The sequence below is a fragment of the Microtus pennsylvanicus genome, chromosome 18, assembly GCF_037038515.1.
Source record: "Microtus pennsylvanicus isolate mMicPen1 chromosome 18, mMicPen1.hap1, whole genome shotgun sequence".
In the NCBI taxonomy this organism is placed as follows: domain Eukaryota; kingdom Metazoa; phylum Chordata; class Mammalia; order Rodentia; family Cricetidae; genus Microtus; species Microtus pennsylvanicus.
The window spans coordinates 14,106,223-14,133,431 of record NC_134596.1 but is presented as its reverse complement, the minus strand read 5'-3'; the positions used below and the strand labels follow the sequence as shown (position 1 = coordinate 14,133,431).

At 41.7% G+C, this 27,209-nt stretch overlaps 1 protein-coding gene across 4 annotated transcripts in view; it reads right to left on the bottom strand.

The window, feature by feature from the left end:
• Positions 1 to 27,209, bottom strand: part of Otud7a (OTU deubiquitinase 7A) — a 258,141-nt gene that overhangs the window by 76,580 nt on the left and 154,352 nt on the right. For 3 of the 4 annotated variants that reach the window (XM_075953308.1, XM_075953309.1, XM_075953310.1), the window contains 2 exons: positions 12,383 to 12,470; positions 11,112 to 11,266 (listed from right to left, as the gene is read on the bottom strand). In XM_075953308.1, the coding sequence (XP_075809423.1) occupies positions 11,112 to 11,262 (151 nt within the window). In that variant the 5' untranslated portion in view covers positions 11,263 to 11,266; positions 12,383 to 12,470. Of the gene's footprint in view, positions 1 to 10,867; positions 10,939 to 11,111; positions 11,267 to 12,382; positions 12,471 to 27,209 lie in introns of those variants that run through there. The other variant, XM_075953311.1, reaches the window with a different exon arrangement.

Genomic DNA, 27,209 nt, shown 5'->3' with positions numbered 1-27,209 from the left:
AATGTCTGCATAACGCTTGAGCATGACCTTCTGGCATTTGTTGTCTCCAATGAGAAGTCAGGTGTATTTCTCATAGGTCTACCTTTATATGTTACTTGGCCTTTTTCCTTTGGAGCTCTTAATATTCCTTCTTTACTCTGTATGTTTAATGTTTTGATTATTATGTGGTGAGAGGACTTTTTATTTGGATCCAGTATATTTGTTGTTCTCTAAGCTTCTTGTATCTTCATAGCATAATCTTAGATTTGGCCTTTTCATGGTGTCCCATATTTCTTGGATATTTTGGCTTAACTTCTTGTTAGGTTTAATATTTTCTTTAACTGATGAGTCTATTTCCTCTATTGTATCTTCAGCGCTTGAGATTCTTTCTTCCATCTCTTGTATTCTGCTGTTCATGCTTGCATTTGTGGTTCTTGATCGTTTTCTCATGATTTCTGTTTCTATAATTCCCTCAGCCTGTGTTTTCTTTATTGCCTCTATTTCAGTTTTCAAGTCCTGAGTATTTCTTTCATATGTTTGATTTTTTTTCTTCCTTTTCTTTAAGTGATTTGCTGATATCTTCCAATTTTTTTGTTTGTCTTTTCTTCCATTTCTTTAAGGGAATTTTTCATTTCCTCTATTAAACTTTCAAACATTCTCTTGAAGTTATTTTTAGGCCATTTTCTTCTGCTTCATCCATATTTGGTTGTTCAGGTCTTGCTGTTTGTAAGGTCTTTAGGTTTTACTGGTGTTGTGTTGCACTTTGCGGTATTGCATGTGTTCTTACTTTTTCTACTCATCTTTTCCTGTAATAGGTGTGGTTGGGGCTGTCTGAGATTCTGTTGAATAATGTTCTAGGTGCCTGTGAATCCAAAGCTCAGATGGTTGTTCCTTGTGGTATAGTCAGTGTTACAGTTCTAGCTACTCCGTTGGTTACTCTGTGTTTCTGGAGATAGTTCAGCGCTCCCATGCTTTGCTCTGCTCCCTTGGAGTTTGTTCTCAGGCTTACTTGGTCTAGCTTGCAGGCTTTTCCCTGTTTCTGTAAATCCTCGTCTGGAACCCCTCCTGCAGAAGTCCCTGGGTTGGAGTTGGACCTGGAAAGGTTTCTGGCTCCGGTCTACTGCCTCAGAGGTCCCAGGCTTGGGTGCGCTTGGAATTGCAGAGGACCTGCTTACTCCCTCAAGGTCCCAGGCTCAAGCTCAGACCCGCAGAGGTTCTAGGTTCCTGCCTATTAGCTTTGATGACCCAGACCAATGCCCGGCCCCACAGAAGTTCTGGCTCAAGCCTACTCCCTCTGAGGACCCAGACTCACATCTGGCCCCGTTGAGATTTCTGGTTCCTGCCTATTCCCTTGGAAGGCCCAGGTTCACTCACGTCCTGACTGGCAGAGGTCCTGGCTCAGGCCTAGTTCCTGGGATGTCCTGGACTCACGCTCAGACCCACCGGGGTCCTGGCTTAGGTCTACTCCCTTGTAGATCCCAGATTTACGTCCGGACCCTCAGTGGTCCTTGGCTCTGGCTCACTTGCTCAGCCTTTACTCCCCTGTACATGTTCTGGTGGAGATCACTGACTCTGGATCTGGTCGCTAGCTCAATCCTGATCCACCAGTGTTCCAGGACTGGGTTGGTTTCCGCGGCTGGATTTGCACCTGGATTCTCCTCCCGGTGGAGCTTGTTTGCTCTCTGTCCTAGGTAGCTGGTTCTGTCCCATTCCAGTTCTGGTGGAGATCGCTGACTCTGAATCAGGTTTTTGGCTCAATCCTGGTCAGCCAGTGTCCCGGGACTGGAAGTCCTGGCATTTCTGACCCACCTTGGCAGGTGCTATGGTTTGGCTGTGAAAAGTCATCTCACCACAGACTCCTGTACCTGAATACTTTGTCTCCAGCCAGTGACAACATTGTGAGAAAATGTAGAACCTTTAGAAGAGGAGCCCCACTGAGGAAACGGGTTGCTAGGGGTGGCCTTGAGGTTTTATAGTCTGGCAGAAGCAGAGGGTGATGGGACTGAATGAAGGGAAAAGGAAGGGTCTCAGGAGGTTGCTGAAGAAAGCTGAGTACCCAGGGGAGGAACTTGTTCTGCAAGTTAAGAAGGTGCACCTAAGTGAGTGACTCATCTCTCCTAAAACTCACATTTAAATTCAGCATCACTGTGGCAGTGTTGAGAGCTGATCTTTACAGGGCATTAGAGCCTTCCTCTGGGAAGGACTTCCTCCTCTGGAAGGACTGGATTAGCTCCCAGCAGGAAGTGGTCTAAAGTATGGATGCCCTCAGTGTTCTCCCCTCTTTGGTACACCCAGTGCCCTTTCCATTTTATCCATGCTACATCTCCTAACCTCCCCAGGGGATGGGCAGACCACAGTGACATGCTCTGGGACTTCTGGACTCCAGAATAAGCTGAAGAAAACTGCTATTGCTTATGAATTATCTAGCCACAGGTATCCTATCACACCAACAGAAAATGGACTTCACAGAGTTGCAGAGCTTTGGGGGAAAGTCTCTTGTTCTGACTCTGTCCTTACCAATATGTAAGAACTGACAGAAAGAAGACAGGTGGCAGGCAGGAACACATTCCATCTGGAGGCAGATCCTGGTTCACTTTCTTGTCTCCATTTCTTTACCTTGTTGTCCCAATCCTGTCTTGCAGCCAGGGGCCGTATCATTATCAGACTCTTCCTGTTCTCTCTGCATTGTACTGTGATTCTTATGGCAGGATTTCCCCTTTCAATCTTTCAATATTGAAATAAACAAGTAAAGTATACTCATAAATAAATTATGCCCATAAAAGTTAAAATAGCACGAGAAGTCCCAGGTCTCTTCTGTCCAGTTTTGGACACCACTCCATCTTCTGATCCTTTAGCCCCCTTCTGGATTCCTAGAAGGATGCAGTATCTCCATCCTCCCAGTACACACATCCCCAAGGCCTGCCTATGAGAACATTTTAAACTTTACAGCACCAACAAAACCAACACCTTAAGGAATCCTCTACATATGGAACTGCAGTCCCTTCACTTATGAAGAAGCTGGGACCGCCGGGTGACTTCAGCATACATTTTTTCCCCCTGGTGGCTGCAGCTGGACACTATATAGTGCAGGCTATGCCTCAGGACTCAGGAAATGACCCTGCCAAAGACCAATGAGCTATCACCTCCTTATGTTATATGGCTATTAACAGAAAGGAAAGTAAGTAAAAAAAAAGTAAAAAGTATGGTATTTTGGGGGAATGGAATGCAAATTAGTATAGCCACTATGGAGAAGAGCATGGAGGGTTCTTAGCAAATTAAAAACAATCCCACCACAGGGCATGTATTTAAAGGCAATAAAATCAACAGATCAAAGAGCTGTCTGCACCTCCACGTTCACTGTAGCACTATTCACAATAGGCAAGAACTAGAACCAATATAATTAATTACCCACCATCGATTGATTAGCAGATAGAGAAAGTGTGGAATACTATTTGGCTATAAAACATGAAATTCTGTATTTTGTGACAGCATGGGTGAACATGGAAGACATCATGGTAGGGGTATAGGGCAGGAACAAAAAGACAAATACTTCATTAGCTTACTCATCAGCTCTACTTTAAAACAATGCTGAACTGCCGTCCCCTGTGACCTACATAGGGACCAAATGTTCCACTTCCTTTCTGTGCCCTTTTCTGCAGACACCCCTCCATTAGGGAGGCCATCCAGACCTGCCTGACCTCTCTAACCCACAACCCTAGCTGGGGAGTCCAGGCTTCCCTCATGACCTCCTCTACTCCAGCTACCCCACCAACCCCACACATTCTCACTGCACACACCTGTCCCTCTCTCTAGGTAGATGCAAGATTCCCAATGCCAACTATACCTACCTCTGCAACCTAAGAACCTTCTCCAGGGAGGGGCATTAGACCCAAACCAATAATTCCATCTCTGTAAACTGCCTAATGACCCTGTGTCCTTCTTGCCTTTCTGTACACCTCTCTACATATATCCCTCTGGTAGGGAAGCCTCACTTGTACTAACCACATCCACCTGAGTAATACCATTACCCTCATTCCTAGCCTGGGATATAACCCAGCAACTCCACCCACCTCTGTGACACACCTGAGGACCATGAGTTCCACACTTGCCTTTCATGTAAAAAAATTTCCATATTCATATGGACAATTTGGACAGTGCCCATTACCTGAGGAACAGTGTTCAGATCCCTGAAAACTGACTCTGGGAATTTGCAAACTCTACAGAAAGTCTGCTCCTGGGCTCAGAAACCTCAGCTCAAACTTAACTGGCTCTACTTCTGAAACATCATTTGAACATCGACAAAGAATTGTTCAAAGACTGAACCCTAAGCCTCATGTGGCAGCCTGACAAGTTGGGATAACAGACAATAGAACATCTGATACCCACTTAACAAAAGAGAGACAAGACTTCTCTACCAAAAAACACCACTAATTACCTAATTTCAGATGTTTAAGACCCATTGAAAAATCTCAAATATGAATAAGCAAAACAAATCTCCAACAAAAATTTTAGTCACATAGTAATATTACCTGAGAAAATTGACTCAGATGACATATAAGAAGATTATTTTCAAATAGCAATAATAAATATGATCAAAGAATTTAAAGGGACTATAAAGAAATGCCAGAATGGAATACTGCATTCTGGAGTTTTGCAGAATGCAAAGGCACAAACAGTTGAATGAAAAAAAATGAAGCAATCCAAGGTGTGAAAACAATTTAATTAAATAAATAGAATATCTGAAAAAAGGTCAAAATAAAAACTTGAAATAAAAAAATTCGGAAATTCAAACAAAAAGTTCAGAGGAATGCTTCAAAAGCAGACTGGATAAAATGGAAAAGATTATATCATATCTTGAAGAAAAGGTAAAGGAACTGGATCACTCTGCCAAAGAAAATGTCAAATCCAAAAATCTTCATGAACATAACACAAAAGGAAGTCTGGGACACCATAAAAACACCAGATCTTCTAATAGTAAGCACAGAAAAAGAAAAGACCCAAATCAAAGGCACAGAATATATTGTCAACAAAATAAAAAAAAAAGAAAAGTAACTTCTAGTACCATGAATGCTAGCTAATACGGATGAAGCTTCAAGCTAAGCATTAACTTGGTTTCTCCACGTTCCACTGAACATAAGTAAGCTGTGTCTTCAGCAGTGGGGTCTTATAGCTTATAGAAGGTATCTAATTGCTTTGGCAAAAGCTCATAAAGCTTACGGGAGAAGAGGTTGATGGGACCAATGACTCAACAAACTTTAACCCATTTCTGGTACTGGAGGTTTTACTTGTTGGAAAAGACATATAGTTGGGGTATTGGCTACTCCATTATATAATTACTTTATTTGTATGCTATTGGAGGACAAAAGTAATCAGCAATATATCCCAGAGACAAACCCTACAAGACCTACAATACTGACCTACCTGCAATAAAGACTGGTACAATAGTGGCACAAACATTATGGAAGTAACCAACCAATTTTTTCTTTAAAAAATTATATTGAAGGCCCATCCCATGAGGTGGAACCCATACCTGACACTGCTAAAATGGCCAAGAACCTGAGACTAGATATATCATGGGTTATACAGGAAAACATAATACCAGTTTTCTGCTCAAGGAACATAGCAAAATATGACTCCTAATGGCATAGTGCTGTACCTATAGAAAGATCAGTGAATCACCCTCACCAGAGAAACTTCTTTTTGCAGTAAACAGGAATTAACACAGACAGACACATAACTAGACAATGTGCATAGAGTGAGAGACTTTGTAACATTCAGTCCTAAATCATATGCCTTCATCAAACCCTTCTCCTCAAGGCTCAGGGATCTATGGGGAAGAGGAAGCAGACACACCCTAAGAGCCAGAGATAGTGGATGACTCCAAGGAAACAACATTTTCCAAATACAATGGGAATGGCACACACACATGAATTGAGACACTTTGATAGCATACAAGGCCTGCATAGTTCCAAACCAGACAAAATCCCAGAACAGAGAAGGGGAAGAGATCACAAACATCTCACCTTTAACCAAGAAGTTATTTACTGCAATTGATACCTGCTGGGAAAAGGAAAACCAGTTCTTTTCTTTTTTCCCCAATGGAATGACACTGGATATATCAACTATACTACAGGGCAGGCCTCATGTTCAGGAGTAGTTGGCCAACACTATTATTATTATTTATTGGGTGTGTATTTTGTTTTGGTTTTTGTCTTACTGGTTTTTGTGTTTTAACATATTTTTTTCAGAGAGGGGACATGAAAAAGTTGGGTGGGTGGGAGGTTGAGGGAGAATCTGGGAGGAATTGGAAGAAGGGAAAGAAAATGATCACAATATTATATAATAATTTTTAACTAAAATAATAAATTAAAAACTCATAGAAGATCTGGACAGTGCTGGCACATGCTTTTAATCCTAGCACTCAAGAGGCAGAACGAGGCAGATCTCTATGAGTTCAAGGCCAGCCTGGTCTACAAGAGCTAGTTCCAGGACAGGCACCCAAACAACAGAGAAACCCTGTCTCAAACAAACAAACGAACAAAAAAAAACCACAGAAGAAAACTTCCCCTAATCTAAGGAAAGAGATAATTATCAAGATCCAAGAGGCATACCAAATAGACAGGAACCAGGAAAGAAGCTCCACATGTCATATAATAAATAAAACACTAAACATATAGACAAAAAATATTGAAAGCAACAAGAAAGAAGGACCAACTCATATACAATGACAGGGTCATTAGAATCTTGGCAGGCTTTTTATTAGAGCCCATAAAATCTAGAAAGAATTAGACCAATGTTCAACAAGTTATAAAAGACCACAGATGCCAGTCTAGCACAAATGAATTAAAGAAGAAAGGAAAATCTCCCATGACAAAACAAAATTTAACTACTAAGCTGGCTTTAGGGAGGATTCTGGAAGGAACACTTAGGTCTGAAAAGGATGTTAAACATACAGAAGAACGGACAAGGAACAAATCAATTCCAGAACACTGAATCAAGAGAGACCTACTAGAACTCTACAAAAGCCACCAAATGACAGGAATTAGTAGTACACACTGTTGAGCAATAACTCTTAATAGTAATAGTCTCAACTCCCAATGGACATAGACACCATTGCTAAAGTAAAGAGGCAGCTTTCTTCTCCCAAAGAAAAAAAATTCGTTACCAGCTGTATATCTGACAGAGGTTTACTATCTAGAATATACGAAGAACTAAACACACTACACCCAGAAAACAACCCAATTAAAAAATGGGGCATAGAACTAAATGAGAATCTCAAAAGATGGAACACAAACAGCTGAGAACAATGTTCAACATCCTTAGTCACTGGGAAAATGCAAACAGAACTACTTTGAGATTTCATCTCACCCCAGTCAGAATTGCTAACACCACCACCACCATCCCACAAATGATGATGAATCCTAGCATGAATGTGGGAAGGGAACGCATTTATTCATTGCTGGTGGGAATATTGCAATGACTATAGAAATCAGTGCAGATTTCAATCAAGTTAAAAGAAGACCCACCATATAATTCAGCCAGACCCAGAGACTCCATATCCTAGTCTAGAGATAGCAGCTCATCCATGTTCATCACTTAAGTGTTATCAACACAAAATGATCCTTGTATAAGAGATGTACAGATTTAGATTTAGACATGCCACGATGCCACAATGTGTGTGTGTGTGTGTATGTTTGCCTATTTGCATTGCAAACATTATGCTCTACATTATACACACATATAACTTTATTTGTAAATAAATATAAACAAGAAGCCAAAATCAAAGCAAACGAGCCCAGATAGATGAAGGAGATGACTACACTACAATTTCCCACAAAACTGGGAGTAGCTTTGTCCTTTTTCTTCAATGCTCTTCATAAGAACACAGTGCAGTCTCAACTAGAAATGGGCGTTCCTTGCTGGGAAGCCCTCCGCCTCTGGACACAGAAAAGGTCTTTGCAATATTAAGAAATGTGGAAACGCCTCACCTTTTTATCCCTAAAATTTCTTATTCTGTGCCCCGAATCCCAAATCATTTTCCATAGCAAGGAAGGGGAAACCAGGGAATTAAAACTAGCTCTGCCTGGAGAGCCTCCATCCCTACGATGAAGACCAGGATGAAAGGCAGCTTGTTATAGACTTCCACATAACAGTCCATCAAGGGAAGTCAGGGCAGGAACCCAAGCAGAGCCTATGGAGGAGTGTTGCTAATTGATTTGCTCCTTATGGCTTGCTCAGCTTTCTTTTTCTCCCTTCTTTTAAAATAATTTATTTAGTTATTTTACATCCCTGCTGAAGTTTCCCCTCCCTCCTCTCCTCCAAGTCCCTCTTCCCAACCCTGCCTCTGTTCCCACCCCCAATCCACTCCTCCTCTGTAGTAGTGGGAGCGGCGGGGATGCTTCCCGCCACCTGGCTAGCTTTACCCGAAATAATTACACGGAAACTGTATTCTTTTAAACACTGCTTGGCCTATTAGTTTTAACCTCTTATTGGCTAGCTCTTACATATTGATCTAACCCATTTCTAATATTCTGTGTAGCACACGAGCTGGCTTACCAGGAAAGATCTTAACCTGCGTCTGTCTGGAGTGGGAGAATCATGGCGACTGCTTGACTCGGCTTCTTTCTCCCAGCATTCTGTTCTGTCTACTCTGCCTACCTAATTTTCTGTCCTATCAGGCCAAGCAGTTTTCTTTATTAGTTAACCAATGAAAGCAACATATAAGATACAAGACCACCTCCATCACACCTCCCTCTCTGTTTAGGAAAGAACAAGTCTCCTATGAATATCAACAAAACAAGGCATTTCAAGTCGCAGTATGACTAAGCACCTCCCATGTATTAAATCTGGACAAGGGGACCTGGTATGGGGAGTAGTAGGGTACAAAAGCCAGTAAAAGAGCCAGAGATAGCCCCTGTTCCCACTGTTAGGAGTCCCACAAAAAGATCAAGGTATACGATTGTAACAAATATGCAGAGAGCCTAGGGCAGTTTCATGCAGGCTCCCTGGTTGTCAGCTCAGGCTCTGTGAGCCCAGGTTTGATGATTCTGTGGGTTTGCTTGTGGTGTCCTCGACCCCTCTGGCTCCTCCAATCCTTTTTTCCCCCTCTTCTTCAGGAGTCCTTGAACTCCGCCCAGTGTTTTGCTGTGGATCTGCATCTGTTTCCATCAGCTTAGCTTGTTTTCTTATATGCACCAGGACTACCTGCCCAGGTCTGGACTCTTCCACAACACAGGCCAATCTGAGGGTGACATTCTCTCTCTCTCTCTCTCTCTCTCTCTCTCTCTCTCTCTCTCTCTCTCTCTCTCTCTCTTTCTCTCTCTCTCTCTCTCTCTCTCTCCTTTTCTTTTGACATTTTTTTTTAAGGAGGCTCCCTCTTCTCAGATGACTACAACCTGTGTGGAATTGACAAAAGGGTGAAAGGACTGTAAAATCTATAAAGATAGCATTAGCAGCGATTTATTTCAAACAATGTACAGAAGACAAGCTGGAGCCAGGCAATTAACAGAGCCAGGGGAGCCCACAGGCAGCAGCAAAGGTCGTGACAGGACATCATCTAAGTCCCAGAAGCAGAGGAGAGAGGCATGCTGCAGAAGAACAGGCAGAGTAACTGCTGGAAGGTTGAGTATCACGAGAGGGCAGGTGTGCAGTCGCAAAGGCCAACAGCGAAGGGGAGAAATTGGTATGTTGTTCACGGATACAGAAAGTCCATCGGAAAGAACCCAGCATCAATTCTGGACAAAGTTTTCTGTAAATTCTGTGTGTCCCCTGCTGGACCAAGAGCATATACAAAAGCCTGAAGTCTGTTCTCTGCCTAAGGGTGAATGCCTGGCCACCTTCCCTTAATTAGGGGCACCTTACATATCTTCATTCAACCTTTTATGGAAATCATAGTGAGCTGATTGGGAAAGAAGAAATAAAACTCCCTATTTAGAGGCAATATAATCAGCCTTGTTAAAATCTTAAGGATATATACACATACACACGTGTATACTTTTTCAAGACATACCTCTTAAAAAAATATTTACTCTTCTCCCTCTGTTCTCTGTTTCCATTTGTTTTGATTTCATTTAAAAATTGAGACAGAAATCTTTAATAAATAAATAAAAATAAAAATTGAGAGGTTCATACATGAGTATAAACTTCTAATCTTCCTATGCCCCAACCCTAAAATATTATGACATCTTCTTCTATAATTAGAATTCACAAATGGGTATACACAAACACACACACACACACACAAACACACACACACACACCAGTCACATCCCCAGTTCACCATGACAGCCTTCCCTGCTCCCCTCCTCCCATTTCCTGCTCAGACCATGCGCTAGGATTTCCTTGGTACCCCAACAAGAGCTTCCAACGTTCAGGAACTACCCCTGGTTATGAAAATGTCTAGTAAGTCAGTTTTCTCTAGTGACCTTGAGAATCACTGTGGCTTATAATGCTCAAGGTTCCCAACTCCACAAACAGTGATCTGAGGCAGATCAGTTCTGAAACACAAGCCGTTGCTCCTCATGCCCAAAAGTCTGAGCAGCAGTGATCAGTTCTTCACTTTTCCTTGCTTCATCAGCATCATCACTCGGGAGGAAAAACCAAGGTTAACTCCAGTCTATGATGAGAGCCCCAGAAATAGGCCATATACACCAGGCACATACTTTCCATGTCTCAAGAGTTCTACCTGAAAAGCCCAAAGGTGCATTTTGATTTTCTGGCTATATTAGAAGGTTTCTTCAATGATAACTTTGGCCTAAGATATTTGTGTCTCAGTTAAGACAAAGATATGAAGGAAAGATCTCCATGGAAAGTATATACTTGAATGTTCGAGAATTTCCACTTCATGGTAGTAGTATATTATCCTTAAAAAGTGATCAGCTGGACTCACTCTCTGGAAGCATTCTCCTGTGCCATCTTCCCCATCTGTGCACATTTACAGTTGGTGACCCATGTCCTATCCTAAATAATGACAAGCAAAATAGAAAAAGTCCATCCTCAACATTAACACTTTGTTTTACTTCAAAAGTGGCCAAATGCTGTCCAAATGGGTGACACCATTGCCAGGCAGTGAGGACCCCTTATCTTCTGTCCAAGCCTGAATGGGTAGTTTGGGAACAATGAGGTCCACATACCTTCCAGCAGGTCTCTGGCCAGACCAGGTTCTGCCCCCGTGGACCGAACAAAGTCTGACAGGACTGCGTCCATATCAAGCGTCATAGGATCATGTAGAAGTGCTGCCCAGCACTCAGCCGAGGGCGGGTTTGGAAGCAGGCTAGAGACCATCCATCTGCAGGAGACAAGAGAAGGGCATCTCACCATGCAATGGACCAGAGGGAATGCGCATGCACACACACGCATGCGCGCGCGCGCACACACACACACACACACACACACACACACACACACCCCTCAGAGTCCCAGAAGCCAGAAGAAATCCCTACCACCTCCGTTATACAGTTCTGAATTCGTTTTTGAATATTTCCCTTTCTTTACACGCAAGCTGTTACATCATTAAAGCCAACCTAAGGCATCAATCCTCTGCAGCCCTGTGAGATGAGGCACTGGGATCTGTGTTGTGTCTTCCAACACGCTGAAGTCTAATCTATCGGCTATCAGAGAGACTCCCAGTTCAGTCCTGGCTGCCTGGAACTACATACTTACTCATGATGACTGCTAAAAATCTGCTCCCTCCCTGAGTTCCCATTTTCACAGTGACAACCCCACCGTATTCACAGGATGTCAGATGTCCTGAATAGAACAGTTGCAGGCCGAGGGACAAGTTGAGTGCCCGAAACAGCTGGTGAGTTTGTCACCTGGAGAAACCAGTTTCGGAGCCACTTGTATTCTCGGTGAAGGGTGATAAGAAATAGATGCATCTAGCATCATATAGATGACAGGTCAAATGTGGCCCTCTATCTGTTTTACACATAAAATGTTATTGGAAGTCAGTCACCAGCACATGAACGAGTTGAGTAGCAGAGACCATGAAGTCCACAGAATTAAAGTGATCACCATGTGGGCCTTTATGGGAAGTTCACTGATGCCAGCACAGATGCTCACAATCTTATACCATCAAGTACGTGGTTAATTTTACACGCTGCATGGTGTTGCTGATGAATACCTTTTGTTCCTCCTTCTCTGATAGTCAGAGGATGGGAGTTCTCAGTGAGCAGATTTTGTATCTTTGGAGCAAGGCACACTGGCCTTATTTGGCTGGCTGTGACAGGGTGTTAACTGCTGTGGGAAGGGAAGGTAAAAATCCCCAATGCCAGGATGTGGGGACCGAGGTCTCACAGGAGGTCATAATTTCAGAGCTAGTCATTTGTGATGTCCTATCTGCATCTGGCTCCTACTCTGGAGTAAGATTTGGTGGGTGTGGCTAAAAATGAAGAAATGGTTTGACCTGATGTATGTGGCACCAGTTAGGAGACTCCTTCCTCCGCCTCAAGCACCACAGCTTCAGCCGCAAGAGTCTCTTCTGTCACTGCCACCTGGGGACAAACGAGAGCACAAGGGCATGTTATCTCCTCTCCCGTGCTTTACTGTTCAACAAAAGCAGCTGAATTTAAGGTAGGGGAGAGTTGCTGGAGGTGGGTCGTTTGCTTCCTGGATGCCATAGGTGCTTCCTGGCCAGTTGATCACCAGCTCAACGTGGAGGCTGGCAAGAGAGGATGGTCTCAACTTCCTCTTGGAAAGCACCTGGGATCATAATCATTGGACAGACTCATTCTAAACCTTGCTATTAACTTCGGGGTCAATACATTTAATGTGAGTTACCATTTCAACCACACAGTTCAGTGACATTAGCTGCAGTGAATGTCCCTTATACCTCCAGAACATTTTGTCTTTCTAAATGGAAACTGGCCCCACTAGACACTGGATCCCTATTGCTATTCCCCTTAGAATCCAGCAACCTCCATTTTACTGCCTGCTTCTATGAATTAGACTATATATTCTTATAAGTAAAATCTCACAGGATTTATCTTTTTTATGATTAGCTATTTCACTTAGCATAAGTTCATCAAAGTTCATGTAAATTGTAGACTGTCAGAATTTGAAAGTGATTGTTGATGGAACACTATGAACTTCAGTTGCAAGACTTGGAGGAACTGAGTTGAATCTGACCTGCCAGCCTGTTCCTTGAGGATTAGTTTTCACAGTACAGGAAGGTGATATGTAAGAAAGAAAAAGAAAACAATAGTCATAACTAGCTACGATGCCTATGAACGCTAACAATGACCAGCACATTATGATATCCCTAAAGGTGCAATACAGATAATTTGCATTGGTATGGATCTTGGTTTATTGATCCGAATTTAAGGTCAATTTTGTTATATGTATTTCTGACCTTGATTAATGTATTGTGTTTGTGTGGCTCGTTTAAAAGTGTAATATATAATTTAAAAATATAGATGAATAGATAATCATCTATAATAGTCAAGTTTGTAGTCATGTTAGTTTTCTAGATACATAGAGATATATTTCAGTTAGTTAGGTATTCTTCAAATATTTCAGAGACCTTCAGAATATGGCATTTAAAATGTTTAAAAAATTTAGGACTTTTCATGACAGTGAGACACATATGCTCTTGGCAGCACAAATCTACTTCAAGAGGAAGATGGGCATTGAAGAGGCTCCTTATGAAGTTTGTTAGATGAACTGGACATGCAGGATCCACAGAGAAATGACTGCTGGACTTGCCTAAAGGTGAGATGATCAGGGTTCCTGCTTCATGAAGGAGTCTGTGAGACATTCTGCAGGATACAGAAGAAAGTGACTGAACTGTCTTTGAAATTTCCTGCTTCATTAAAAAGTCTGCCGAATACTATGGGCCTGTAGGCTGAAGATGGATGCCCCAATGGTACAGAAAAACTTTGGGTGACTGTCCAGGCAGCTTGAAGTCTCTGTCAATTCTAGAGTTTTGAAAGTTGCTTACAATGGACTTCCTGTTTATCTATGTAATATTATATCCTTCTGGAGTTGAAAAATTTATAGTTTTCCTTAGTTATGTTAACGTTAAAGCTTTCCTTTTTGTTTAAACAGAAAAGGAGAAATGGTGAAGGAGGTCCTTCTGTCTATGTGTTGCTTTCATTAGTTAATAAAGGAACTGCTTTGGGACTATAGCAGAGCTATAGGGGAACAGAGCTAGGTGGGGAAAACTAAACAAAATTCTGGGAGGAAGAAGGCAGAGTCCAGGAATGCCATAGATCTGCTGCCATCAGAGCTAGATATGCTGAAACTTTGCTGGTAGGCACCACCTCGTCGTGATATACAGATTAATAGAAATGGATTAAATTAAGATGTAAGAGTTAGCCAACAAGAAGCTAGAGCTAATGGGCCAAGCAATGATTTAATTAATACAATTTCTGTGTGGTTATTTCGGTTCTGGGAAGCCAGGACAAACAAGCAGGCTCTCCTGCAATGGTGCAATGGTGGCACTTACATCTTGATGGTAATTAGCAGCTGTATAGTTGGACTTATGACCACTGTTATGACTACCTTGTTATAACCATATTGTTATGACTACCTTGTTATAATCATATTGTTATGACTACCTTGTTATGACCACCTTGCAACCATATCTTTGTTTTAAGAGGTTGTTTTGGCCAACTTGTTATAGGTTCTGTTTCTATAACCCTATCTATTTGCCTTCTAACCCCCCCCCATTTTGAAACCCTCTATTCCTGAACTATAAAAACTTTTCTTACCCATATACAACATAGATCTCTTGAACTACCTTTATGGAGAGACAGCCTTGTACATGAATATAAAAGCTTTGATTAATTACTTGCTTTTAATTTTAATTAAAGGCATGAAGGGCTAGGGTAGCACAGGTCTGGAGTGTCTAGACTAGGTCAGGCTTAGTCTCAGGGTCAGGAAAAGGCCCTGGGTAGAGCACAGGCTGGGGGCTAGTGGCTTACCATGTGTGAACCTCCACTGTATCTTAACTTCCTGATTTGGGCAGTGAATAACCAGTGGAATCCTGTTCTCTTGATTTGAAAAATGATGCTAAGAACAGCCCTGCCTCTCAAAATAGCTGAAAGGATGAACGAAAATGATGTTGCATGAACACACTCCATTGTTACCATTAGTGACATAGATTTGAAACACACAGCTGTCTAGTATTGAGGATCTTTGCTCTATCTCTTATATATGCACAAATCCCTACTATGAAGAGTAACGTACCAAAAGGGGGCACACATGCTTCAATCCATTCTACCCTGCAATGGAGAAGCCCATTCTGGTGAGAGGCTCACAGATAACATTGGGGATATATTCGGCACCTCAGCTCAGATGCCAGCATTCCTCTGTCCAGACCATCTGCCTCCTTCATCCCTGTGACTTGAGACAAGTTCAGTGACACTGGCTTATGTGTATGTCACATTAGTGGGATAGGGCATTCGTGGGTCTTAGTTCAGAGGAAAATTGGGAAAGCCTTGGAATGAAAGGGTATGAGGTTAACAAAGTGTCCAATGTGCACAATCAATCTTAAAGCAAGTTTCCATGTGCTACAGCTAGGGATACATATTGATCTTTGAGTAATTGTGGCTGCAACAATGCAATGCATCCACAAAACTTACATTAAAAGGCCTGGCTGAGGAGGGAGGTGAGACAGCAAGGCAGAAGGAACAGGCAAAGAGCCTGGGGAGATGACTGAGAATAGTCAGGGCTGCATGATATTGAAACAAAAGTGGCTATAGCAATATCTGCTTCCCAGGATGCAGACTGTCCAACTTGGCCACTTGGCCTTTTTCATCTTTTCTTTGGTAAAGTACATTTTCTAAAATGACTGGAAGCAGGGACTGCAGAGAGCTCTACAAACAAAGACAGGCAGCTCCAAGGTTTGGAAGGAGACGCATGTGTGCACTCTGAGCCCCTTCCACCTGTACAGCAGATGCAGGCAGGATGGAGAGAGGCAGAGCTTTTGATCCATGGACCGCTGGCTCTGTGCCAAGTCAGCTCTCAGAACACAGAACAGGGTGGATTAACAACAAATTGGGGCACTAAAATTGTAAACAGCTGGGTGGTAGCGGCACACACCTTTAATCCCAGCAGTTGGGAGGCAGGAGCAGGAGGATCTCTGTGAGTTTGAGGCCAGCCTAGTCTACAGAGCAAGTTCCAGGACAGTCAAGACCACACAGAGAAACTGTGCCTTGGAAAGCCAGAAAGAATATGTAAATGGCTTTTCAATGCTCCAATTCCTGGACTATTGTGTCCCTTCCTTCCCTCACTTCCCCTTTTCCTTTCTCCTCCTCCTCTTCCTCCTTTGCTGGTTTATTTCTGAGTCTGATTTATAACTTATAAAATTTTTCTTTCTCTTTCTTCTGGTTAGTGTACCTAAGATTTGTCAGTCATACTTAGAGCCTTTCAAATAACTCTTTAGTAGATTCTACGTGTTGTTCACAAAGTCTCAGAATGCATCCTAGGCTGCTTTTCAACTTGATATTCTCCTGTTGCAACCTCATGAGCACTAGCAAGTGTGAACTAGAGGTCTAGTTAGATTCCTATACTTTTGAACTTAGATAGAAAACATTGATATATATACTTTTAAAGTATTTTTCCTGGAACCAATGAGATGGTTCAGCGGGTCAAGGTGCATGCAGCCAAAACTGACAACTTGAGTTTGGCCCCTGGGAATCACGTGGTATAAGGAGGGAATTGACTCCCCTCCCCCTACACACACTATTCCTCTGACCCCTACTCCTCTGACCTCCCCACATATATCTCATAGAGCATATATGCCCACATAAATATATGCACACACACACAAACACATACTAAATGTAAGTAAGATATTTTTCAATGAAAAATTAAGTATGTATAAAAATAGACAAAAGATTATATGATAATTGTCTTTCTGTGTCTGGGCTCCCTCACTCAAGATAATGTTTTCTAGCTCCATCCATTTTCCTGAAAAATTCAAGATGTCATTATTTTTTTCTGCTGTGTAGTACTCCATTGTGTAAATGCACCACATTTTCCTTATCCATTCTTCAGTCGAGGGGCATTTAGGTTGTTTCCAGGTTCTGGCTATGACAAACAAAGCTGCTATGAACATAGCTGAGCACATGTCCTTGAGGCACGATTGAGCATCCTTTGGATATATACCCCAAAGTGGTATTACTGTGTCTTGAGGAATGTTGTTTCCTAATTTTCTAAGGAAACACCATACTGACATCCAAAGGGGTTGTATCAGCTTGCATTGCCACCAGCAATGCAGAAGTTTTCCCTTTTTCACACAACCTCTCCAGCATAAACTGTCATCAGTGTTTTTGATCTTGGCCATTCTTACAGGTGTAAGGTGGAATCTCAAATCTTTGGTTTGCATTTCTCTGATGACTAAGGACTCATAGGTGTTTTTTAATCATAAAGCAAAGAAAACCAGCTTACAAATCACAATCCCAGAGAACTTAGACAACAATGAAGACACTAAGAGAGACTTACATAGATCTAATCTGCATGGGAAGTAGAAAAAGACAAGATCTAAATTGGGAGCATGGGGACTTTGGGGGAGGGTTGAAAGGGGAGGCGAGAGGCAGGGAGGGGAGCAGAGAAAAATGTAGAGCTCAATAAAAATCAATAATAAAAGAATATATGATAAATATCAATTAGCCACCCAGTCATGACAATAATCAATTTATAGCTAATATTATTTCTTCCATACTTTCAACAATTTCCCTTTCCACATCATTTTGGAAAAAAACTCTTGTAACATTATTTTGTCTACATGTAGATAATTATTCTCTATAAGACTCTGAAATATAACCACAATACTATCATGCCACTTAGAAATTAACAATAATTCTTCAGGGTAGTTAATATTTAAAGGGTGGGAAAATGATCATAACTTACTGGAACACCTGGATATAGCTCAAAGAATTCTAAGAGTAAGTTTTGTAGCCATAAATGATCACATTAACAAAATCAGAAAGATCTCAAATAAATGACCTAATGATGTTACTCAAGGGCCTAGAAAAGTAAGAGAAGCCAAACTCAAAGCAGTAGATATCAAGAAATAAAGATTAAGGCAGAAATTATTAAACATAGCTTAAAAGAACAACTCACAGAATTCACTAAAGAGTTATTTAGAAGGCTGTAAGTATGATTGGCGAATCTTAGGTACACTAACCAAAAGAAAGAGAAAGAAAACACAAAGTAATAAAATCAGTGCCAAAAAGGGAGTTGTTGCTCTGATGAAACCCAGAAGCTGTTAGAGAATACTTTGAAAATATATTCCAAGAAGATGGAAAATCTAGAAGAAATGGACACATTCTTTAACACATATAAACCATTGAGACTGGATCAAGCCTGAACTGGCCATTTTCTACAACCAGGCAAGGTTCTTAGCAGTGGAACTGGGGCATCAACTCAGCCACAAAACTGCCGACCTACACTCTGTCCTGTCTATAAGATGGGCTGGGAAAATGGTGGAGCAGAACTTATGGAAGTGGCCAACTCATGACCAGTCCAACTTGAGGCCCATGCCACGAGAGGGAGCCCACACCTGACATTGTCTGGATAATCAGGAACCAGAAGCAGGACTGCCCAGAGACCCAGTATAGTATCAAACACAACTGGCAAAAACGAAGTAAATGAAATTATTCCAAATGATATTGTGCTATGCTCATAGATCAGTGCCTAGCCCAATTAGCACCAGAGGGACATCATCCAGCAACTGATGGAAGCAGCTAAACATTAGGCAGAGTTTGGGGAACTCCACAAAAGACGGGGAGGAAGGATTAGAGGAGTATTAGAGAAGTATTAGAGGAGTCAAAGACATCACAAGAACATGACCCACAGAATTGACTAAGCAGGACTTGTAGGGGCTCACAGAAACTGAAGCGACAAACAGAGACCCTGTATGGGTCTTAGTGAGGTCCTCTTCTTATACCTTATGGTTGTGTAACTGGGTGTTCTTGTAGGACTACCAGCAATGAAAGTGGGGGGGGTGTCTTTGACTCTTTTGCCTGCTTATGGGACCCCTTTTCTCCTAATGGGTTCATTATCTAACCTTGATATGAGTGTTAGTGCCCAATCTTACTGTATCTTATTAGGGCATGTTGGTGGATATTACTTGGGAGGCCTGCTTTTTTTTTTTTTTTGAAGGAAAACTGACGAGGGATCTGGGGGAAAAGGAAGGTAGGGGAAGAAGAATAAAAGTTAAATAGAAAAGGAACACTACCAAACTCGGTCTACAGAGCTGGTGTTACCCTATACCAAACCCAGAGGAAAACACAGCCGGAAGAGAAAACTGTAGACCAATTCAGCTGATTAACTAACATAGACTCAGAGATTCTCAATAACTACTTGCAAACTTAATTAAAAAGCCATTAGGAAGATTATATACAATGATCAAATTGGCTTCATCCTAGGAAAGAGAAATTGGTTCAACGTAGGCAAATCAACGAATGTAAGACATTACAAAAAAAGACCCAAGAACAGAAATTACATACAGAAGTATTTCTCAGTGTTTAACACGCCCTCATGATAAATATCCTTAAGAAACAAGATATAGAAAGCACACATCTCAACACGATATGTTGAGGCTACACGTGACAGCCCTCTGGCCAACATTTACTAGAAGAGGGCAAACAGAGCACTTCTGAAGGCTGGGTTGAGACAAGGGTATCTACTCTCCATCCTTATTCAGTTCAGGGCTAGAACAATGAGACAAGAGAAAGAAACAGCATGGGTAAGGACTAAGAAGGAAGACACCACGGGACTATTTTCGCATATAACATGACACCACGCTAAGGGGTCCTAGAAATGCCATAAAGCTCTTATCAGATAAGTAATTCTGTAAAGTAGCTAGATATAAAGCCTACATAAAATATAGGTAGATTTTCTAATCAGCAACAAAAAATTTGTCAAGATAGAAATCAGGAAAAATATCTGCTTCACAAGAGTTTCAAACAATTCCAAGGAATCTACCAAGAAGGTGAACAACCTCCACAATGAAAACTTTGAGACTTTATATTATATAAATAAATGATATAAATATTATATCATTTATATTGAATGATATACTAGACAATGTAAAGACTTTCCACGCTCATGGATTAGCAAAGCCCGTGTAGTAAAATGGCAACACTGCTTCTCAAACAGTCGTCCTGCAAATACTCATGGTTCAGGAAATGCAGTTGTTGAGCAACATCTGCAGCTTGTAAAGGACACAATCTGACTGGTTAAGAGATGCACCAGACCTGGTAGAAAGAATCCCAAAAAAGTCCTGTGGTCACAGCAATAGGATTTGCTACCATGGGACTTGGGGGCTTCCTTGCAAAGCTGATGTCGCATCCCTATAAATAATATTATTGTGGCGGCTGAATAGTTTCTCATCTTAGAAAGTAGTGAACAGTGAGGGTGTGAGAAGTTCAGGAAGTAAAAATTTGCCTGTATTCTTTGTATTTTTATTTCTTTTTCCTGTTGTAACATTTCCAAATTTAAATAATTTCAATATAATTATGTTTTCCACAAAATGGCAATATTATAAAAAATGGTACATGTATCAATCCAGTTCCATCAAAATTTCCACAACATTCTTCAAAGAACTAAAAAATAATAAAATTCATATGAAAATATAGAGGGCCCCTTAAAATCAGAGAAATCCTAATTAGAAAATGCACTAGGGTATCATAATACCTGACAGTAAACTATGTTACAGGACAACAGTCACAAAGATAGCCTTGGTCTGGCACAAAGTGGTACAAGAGAATAGAAGGTCCAGAAATAAATCTACATAGTTATAGCTACCTACTCTTGGACAAAAGTATCAAAAATATACACTAGAAAAAGAGAATCTTCAACAAATGTGCTGGGGAAATTATGTACTCATGTGCAGGATTAAACTAGATCCCTATCTCTCACTTGCACAAAACCAAATTAAAAACAGATCAAAGAGGTGAAATGCTGAAGCCGCCAGAGGAAAACATAGGAAAGACACACAAGAAAGGCACAGCCAGGCCCTCCCCAAAAGTCTACAATTGCATGGGGGATAATCTCAAGACAAACGCTGGAGAGGAGTTCGGGGAAGAGGAGTCCTTAGCCTCTGCTGGGACTGTAAAGTGGTACAGAAACTATGGAAATTTGTGTTGAGGCTTCTCAAATCCTTACAGCTGGTACTGCCATGTGATCCAGCAGTACCATTCCTGGGAACACGCCTCGAGGCCTTAGGTCCTATCACAGATCCTTGCCTATTCGTATTTATTACTTTGCTGCTCATTAGGACTAGGAAGAGAAACCAGCCTAGATCTCTACTAACATATGGATAGATGAAGAAAATGTGATGCCTACACACAGTGGGATTTCAAGTAGCCTTAAGGAAAATAAAATCATGACATTTGTAAGAAAATCTGTGCAACTGGAGATCATTATACTCGTCAAAGTAATTCAGACTCAGAAAGACAAATATCACATGCATTCTCTCATATACAGATCTGAGATGTGTGTGTGTGTGTGTGTGTGTGTGTGTGTGTGTGTGTACGTGTGTGTGTTATAAGGTATAAATGGGACCAGGAGAGGGTAGAAAGAGGTCTTAAGTGAGAGAGGTTGAAAAGAGTAATATATGTGCAATTGGGGCTACTGGGAGGAGGGAGTAGAAGACGGGAGGGTGGGGTGGGGGTTGGGAAGGAGAGGAGAATCAATGAAAAAAGTGGCATGGAAATACTATACGGAAATCCATTACGTTGTACGCTAATTGAAAAGTTTCTGTTTATTATATGGCGAGGGGATTTTTTTTTGATAATAAAATTACGGAAGAAAACTTTCCCAAACTAAAGAAAGATATACCTATGAAGGTTCAAGAAGCATACAGAACACCGAATAGACTGGATCAAAGAAAAATTTCTGTACCCCGATAAGCCTCTCTGCCCGATGCAATAATCCAAATCAGACCAAATCAAACTGAATTAGAAAAAGTCCATCTTTAATGGATATCATGCTTCCAGATAGCTTTCCAGTCCCCCAGAGAGGAGATAGAACACAGTGACCAGTAAACCACGTGTCTGTTTTCTGTGGGGCAGTTTAAACACCATGCGGGAATGGTCTTGAGCATCTCTAGGGGAGGAGTCATCATTTGGCGGGTTTTCTGAGATGCAGATGCAGCAGGGTTTAGAGAGAGATGGGGAGGGGGCTGGGATGGAGCTTCCACTGGAACATTCCAGACTCTTTGGATATATGGATGCTAGGGGTTGGGGTGAGGCTTCCACCTGAACTCTAAGAGACTAATAAATAAAACTATTCAGAGTGGGCAAATTCCCAGTGATTTCAAGTGTTATAACTATTTTCCCACTTGTTTGAACCAGGGTTCAAGAGTGACTGGCAGGTTGTAATCGGTTTGACTTATTTTAACCTGTACATTTTGTACCATCTTTTTCTCTTTCAGTTTTTTAAAAACTTGATCGTATTTCCTAGAGTTTTCTCACTCTCTGAGTTTTTCTGATCGTTCTTAATGTGTCCTGTGAACTTTTCCCTTCCTATCAGTTAACCCCTGCTTACAAAGACTCTGTCAGACACACACTCAATTTGGGTATGTGTTGTCTCTTCCAATTAATGGCCTGAACTCCTGTGAGGGACCCTAACTCGGGAGCCGTCATTGCCTAACCTGGAATCTGTTCCTCAGGTTCATGCTTGTATACAGAGCCTGTGATTCTGCCATTCCTTCTTCATGTGTTTGCTCGATGGTATGTGTGCATTTATGTTGAGGCCTGCGGGTATCACCCTGCCTGGATGGCTCTTGGCCTTATTTTTTGATAGTATCTCTGTGAACCTTGAGTCCAATGACTCAGCCATACTGGCTGCCACCAACTTTAGGGCTCGGCCCCTGCCCTACCTCCGTCAGTGCTGGGGTTACAGAGGCACACTGTCACACTTATACTGTCACCTGGATGCTAACGATCCAGACTCAGGTCTTCATGGCTGTGTGGTGCAACAGATGCTTTACTGACTGAGCCATCTCCCCAGTCTCTTTGCTGAATAGAATTCCTAAAGAGAAACTTCCGCTATCTACTGGTCCACCCTACGCGATGGACGCCAAGCAGGAAACCCAAGGTAGATGCTGTGCTGTTTTCACGTCAGCTCATCGGTGGACTGATCTTGCTAGCTTCCTTCACCAACTTGTTTGTTTTTTCTCTGCCTCCCTATCCTCTCTTCCTTATCCTTCCCCCTCCTCCTCCCTCTCCTACCCTCTCCTCATCCTTTTCTTTTGTATCATTTTGAGTGGCTGAGGACTTGCTCAGCATATGTTAGGTCTTAGGTTCGATCCCCACCAGCATTAGACACAGAAAAAGCCTAATTTTTGTACATGATGTGAATATACTCGATGCATTTAAATTTACCCGATAAATGCAGTTATCATTTTTACGGATGCTCAGATTGTCCCTCCTTTTGGCCAGTGAAGCCTCTTCGGGTCGGCTATGGGTTTCTGAGCTTTGATTCTAGTGTGGCTGATAGGAGGTGACAGGATGTTATAGGTTCTTTTGTCCATCTAGGTCCCAGATCTGGAAACCAACATTTTGACACATTCAGTGGGAAGGTTTACTGTTTATTTTCATAGCACATACATATGCCCAGTGAAAACAGATTCTGAGAGTACAGGTAGAGAGCCTGGTGCACCCACGGACACTGGCGTAGTCACTGTCTATAGGGCTTTTTTCATAGCTATGAAATATATTTGTTTTAAGATAAAATATGCTTGAATATTTTATGTTATGTCAAATGGAACATTTTATGTTTTCTTTAAAGATTCATTTCATTGTATGTGTATAAGTGTTTTGCCAGCATACATTAATATACCATATGCATGTAGTGCCCACAGAGGTCAGAAGAGGGCACTGGATCCCCTGGAATGGGGGTTACAGATGGTTGTGAGCATTGAGAACTGGACCTAGATCCTCTGCAGGAACAACTTAACTGATCTCTCCAGCCCTTTTGATGTTTGCACTTCATCTATTTTTTTTTTACATATGATCTTCCTATGTGTACCTCTAGTCATAGTTCTGAACATCAGGGGCGACAGAACATTACACAATTATTCAATGTATTCTACAGTATCCATAGGAGAACTTCACCACCACAGGGCTCCGCTGGTAAGAGCTTTTCATGAGCTGTCATGAGGATGCAAACTCAAAACTTCAACATCCATGTACAAGGACAGATTTTTCTGTCACAGTGATAAAACAACAAGGCAACTTCACAGAAGGAAGAGTTCATTTGGGCTCAGAGTTTTAGAGTGTTAGGAGTCTGTTATGGTGGGGAGCATGACAGGAAGTGGAAGGCGTGGCAACAGGAGCAGAAGGCTGGGATTCATAGCTCAAGTACAAGAAGCAGAGAGGAGAACTGGATGTGGGTAGAGGCCAAGAAACTCTCAAATTCCACTTTGGTAACCTACTTCCTCCAGCAATGCCATGTCTGCTAAACTTCCCAAACAGCGCCATCAACCGAAGACCAACTGTTCAAATGCCCAAGCCTGTGGAGAGAATACTTCTTATTCCCAACCACCACACTCCACTCCTGGCCCCAACAGGCCCATACCACAGTACAAAATGCATTCAGTCCAACTTCAGAAGTTAAATTAGTCTTTTACAGGCTTTGCACCGTTCAAAAGTCTGAGTGTAAAGTCTCTTTTAAGACTCAAGGTATTTTCTTGGCTATACTTCCCTATAAAATAAAAAAGCAAATTGCATACTTCCAATATACAATTGTGCACAATCTATATTCTTATTCCAAATGGGAGGAAAGTGGGGACAATAATGAAGATATACCGAACCAAAGCAAAACCAAAACCCAGCAGGGAACATCCTGTATCTCCTCCTCTGCTATCAAAGTGCTTAGATGGCTCTGCCCCTCCAGCTTTTCTGCCTGCAACACACATCTCTATCCTGGGCTTGTGCCACTCCCTGCACACCTGCACACAGGGCTCGTGGCAGATGTCTCACGAGTCTCCACTGAAATCCAGGCTTCGGTTTCACAGCTTTATGAAATGGTTTTTCATAATCTCCTGACCTCCCAGGACCTTCCCACATGGACACCTGTCACATGCTGCCTAGCCCTGGCACCTCCCAGAAACAAGGAAGAAAGAATCTATAGCTTTCACTCTTGCATTCTCCAAACTTCTAAAACCAACATCAAATGGACATCACTGCCAAGTTCAGCTGCCAGCTTGTGATGGGCCCTGGACTCCCTGAGTCACATCAGCAGCAGTTTACTTCATTCAGTTGCTTTCTAGGAGCAGAAAACGCCTTATTCTTGGCGGAGTCTTGCCCTAAGAGCACCCTTCCCTTTGTTCAAGTGCAAGGCAGGCCTCTTCTTTAACAATTACAGCCTCTCTTCCAGCATGTTCCAGCTGTAACACTAAGCATCAGGAAATGTTTTTCCCCTCTCCAAACTGTAATTTTGTATTTCTTTCTATCCACTGGCTCTTTTTCAAGGTAGACTTGCGTAAGTGTTATTCCTAACATTCCATGGAATCAATAATTGTGTCATCCTGAATGTCCCTCTGCCAAAGAAATGAGCCCATTAGTCTTCAATTTAACCTCAGGCAAGTTCTCAGGACACAGGCAGAACACAACTAGATTTTTTGCCCAAATATCACAGGGATGACCTCCAGCCCCAGTGTTGATGTTCTCCTCTGGCAGTCCTTGGGCCTCCACAGCCTGCCTTGTTTTCAGCACTAAAGGTTTCCTGGTTCCCACCAGAGTGTCCCTTTGAACTCTGTTGACAGTATGCAACCACTTTTTTATTTCAAAGGTCCAAACTCTTGCAACTTTCTTAAAAAATTAGTGTGTTCCGGTTCTTTAAGCAGCCACTCACTTCGTAGTACTAACTTATGTATAGTTACTTTTCTATGGCTCTAATAAAACACCATGACCAAGGCAACTCATAAAAGGAAGAGCTGATTTGGGCTTAGCAGCTGCAGAGTGATGAGCTCATCAGGGGAGGGGAGACATGGCAGTTAGTGTCAGGACGTGGCAGCTGGAGCAGGAAGCTGAGAGACCACATCTCAACTGCAAGTATGAAACAGAAAGAACTGGAAGTAGGGCGAGGCTATTAACTCTCAAAGCTCACTACCATATTTCCTCTAACAAAGTCGCACTTCCTGAACCTCTCCAAACTGGGGACCAAACGTTAAGATTCCTGAGTCTATGGGGGAGTATTTCTCATCCAAGCCACCACATTTACCTGCAGAACACAATAATGTCCCGGAGTTTCGGAAATCTCATAGGCATGAAACTCTCTCCCTGTAGTCTCAATTTATTTATTAGTTTATTTTTGTTTTTTTTTGAGATAGGATTTCCTCTGTGTAGCCCTGGCTGTCCTAAAACTCGCTCTGTAGACCAGGCTGGCCTCAAATTCACACAGATCCAGCTGCTGTTGCGTCCCAACTGCCGGGACTAAAGGCACGAGCCACCACCAACCTTGTAGTCTCAATTTAAATACCACTTACTATATGTGAAAATGAATATTGTTTTTATGTAACCCAAACAAGGGTCACTTCATCTTCTATGACCCATATGATTCTCTAGTGCATTTTTCCTCCTCTTAAATATCATGGAGGTATTATTTAATGCTTCACTGTTAGCTCATTAAATTCCTTTCTTCTTTGATATGCACTGACTTTTTTTTTCATGTTTTGCTACATCTCCTTTTCTTGTTGTCTCCTTTTCCTTGTAATTAAGAACTTTAAATTGAGAAGAGGGGAAGGAACTGAGCCAAGCAGAGAGGATTTTGGGTATGGAACCATTCTCTTTGATGCTGTAATGGTAAAAGCATGTTATCCATTTGTTCAGACCCGAAAAGCTCACAACCCTGTCATTATAATGTGTCCGTGTGCACTCCCCAACTGACGGGGATGCTAATGAGGGTGTGGGAAGTAAATGGAAACTCTTTCTGACTTCCATTCATTTTTTCTCTGTGTATTAAAACATCTTCTATATGGCTGCCTATTTTGTCCCTCAATGTGTATGGATTTAGGTCTAAAAAATCATAACCAATGACAGAATAGAGAGGATCTCACCAAAGCTTCCTTCTCTAGCTCCATGGTTTAAAAGTATGTGAAGCTTTAATGCAACTGAAATTAGCACTTATAAAGAGTACATTTTATGTTAATCTTATTATTTTGAGTGGCTCCATTACTATAGGATAAATTATATATATATATATATATATATATATATATATATATTAGATTTATGCCACGGCATTTGTGAAATATGTCTTCCCTATCCCTATTA